We start from the raw sequence: 1,635 nt of genomic DNA on the forward strand, positions 1-1,635 counted from the left end.
CTTCAACTNGGCCAGAAGTTCAAACATTTTGTCGAACAGCTCGCGCTTGTCGACATCAGAAGTGTCCTTGAGACACACGAAGAATTCGATAGCGACTGATTCGAACGCTTTCTCGCTCCTTTATTCTAATTCACAGTTTGAAAATGTTCAACCTGGGGGGGTATGTCAAGGTCAAGTCGCTCATTCAAGGCAACAGCCATTGCTATACTGCTGCCTGCCAGGCAGCAGTATTACAACAAGTATTTAATTTCGTATTATTCTGTTCTTTTAGATAGGAAATCAAGAGTCTCTCGTTTTGCCCAAGCTGTCCCATACAATCGTGTGTGTGACAGTTATGAGCCCGGCTTGCACGACCTAATTAAATTTAGTCACAAGCTTCCACTTAACTGAACACCACCGATTATAATGGCAGCTGACGGCCTCGACGCCTCTTCCCGGGTCATCCTCAAAGGATCCGGTAACTGGGACGTGTGGATCAGTGTAATCCGCAAGTTCGCCAAGAACCAGCAAGTCTGGGACTACATCAACCCCGATGTTGTACAGAAGCCGAGTTTGACCCCACCAGTCGAACCGACTCCGGGACAAGTCCAGGAGAACGCCGCTGAGATACAACAATTGCAGGGTGACAGCCTTAGCAAATTCCAAATCCTTGAGGCACGGCATCGAAGCCAACTTCAGATCTACAAGGACAAGACAAAAGCTTTGGCAACGCTACAAGAGTACATCGTCAAAACCGTTGGCAGGTACTATGATATCATCGCCAAAGAAGATGATATCGCAAAAGAACTCACAATCCTAAAGAACCGCGTCAAACCAACTGACTGGGCACGGGAGAGTGAAGTCACGGATCGNCCCCGGCCAGGACCTATCCATAAGCGAGATTAACCACGTGTCGAGCTCAGGAGCTCAAGAGCTCCTCGAGCTCTCCTTTCCTTGCTCTGTTTTCTCTTTCTTCTTCAGCGTTTAGATACTCGTAGTAGTCGCCTAGCTAGTTGTCAATATACTCAGCTTGGACCGTTGCAATATTGCCGCGCGGACCCCGAATCATGCCCAATGAAGATCGCGCTCGTAGGAAGTGAAACAATGGTGAGAAGTGTATGGTCCCGCGTTGCTCAAATTCAATACAGCACAGTGGACCGAAGTTGAGTCTCGCAACTACCGTGCATCAAAACCGGAATGACCAAATCGCAATTGGCTGCATGCTTGCGGTTCAGCACTTGACTAGCTCATTGACACGTGTATTGACACAAATGAGTGACACAAATGAGTGATCCAAATCAAGGAAAGCTCTCTCGTCTTTGGCACCGTGAGCCAAAGTTCAAGTAGTGGAAACCCGGAGGCCGCGAGCCCACCCTGAACAAAAGTTTTAACATATAAGACCTGGCAATCCTACCTTGTACCTACATTGTAGTCAGTTGCTGCTCCAACATTTAATTCCCTCCTAGGACTGGAATGAGATTGTGATCGCTGGATGAAAAGCATACATACCTATCTACAACCTGCCACTCCTCTATTCACTGCTCGCAATGCCTCACCGCAAAGAAGCAGAAGCCTGCCCCGCCTCTAACGTTGGGACCACGAGTCCCAGCCGAACCTCTTTGCGAGTTGATATATATGAGGCTCTTGAAATTGCAC

At 48.2% G+C, this 1,635-nt stretch overlaps 1 protein-coding gene across 1 annotated transcript; it reads left to right on the top strand.

The window, feature by feature from the left end:
- Positions 1-405: 405 nt before the first annotated feature.
- On the top strand, positions 406-885 carry GL218_09632 (uncharacterized protein; the record flags this gene model as incomplete). Its single annotated transcript, XM_033586463.1, has 1 exon — positions 406-885. The coding sequence occupies one exon, from the start codon at positions 406-408 to the stop codon at positions 883-885; it is 480 nt and encodes a 159-aa protein (XP_033433292.1).
- Positions 886-1,635: the final 750 nt, after the last annotated feature.

This window comes from Daldinia childiae (genome assembly GCF_008694065.1).
Source record: "Daldinia childiae strain JS-1345 chromosome Unknown Scaffold73, whole genome shotgun sequence".
NCBI classification, from domain to species: Eukaryota; Fungi; Ascomycota; class Sordariomycetes; order Xylariales; family Hypoxylaceae; genus Daldinia; species Daldinia childiae.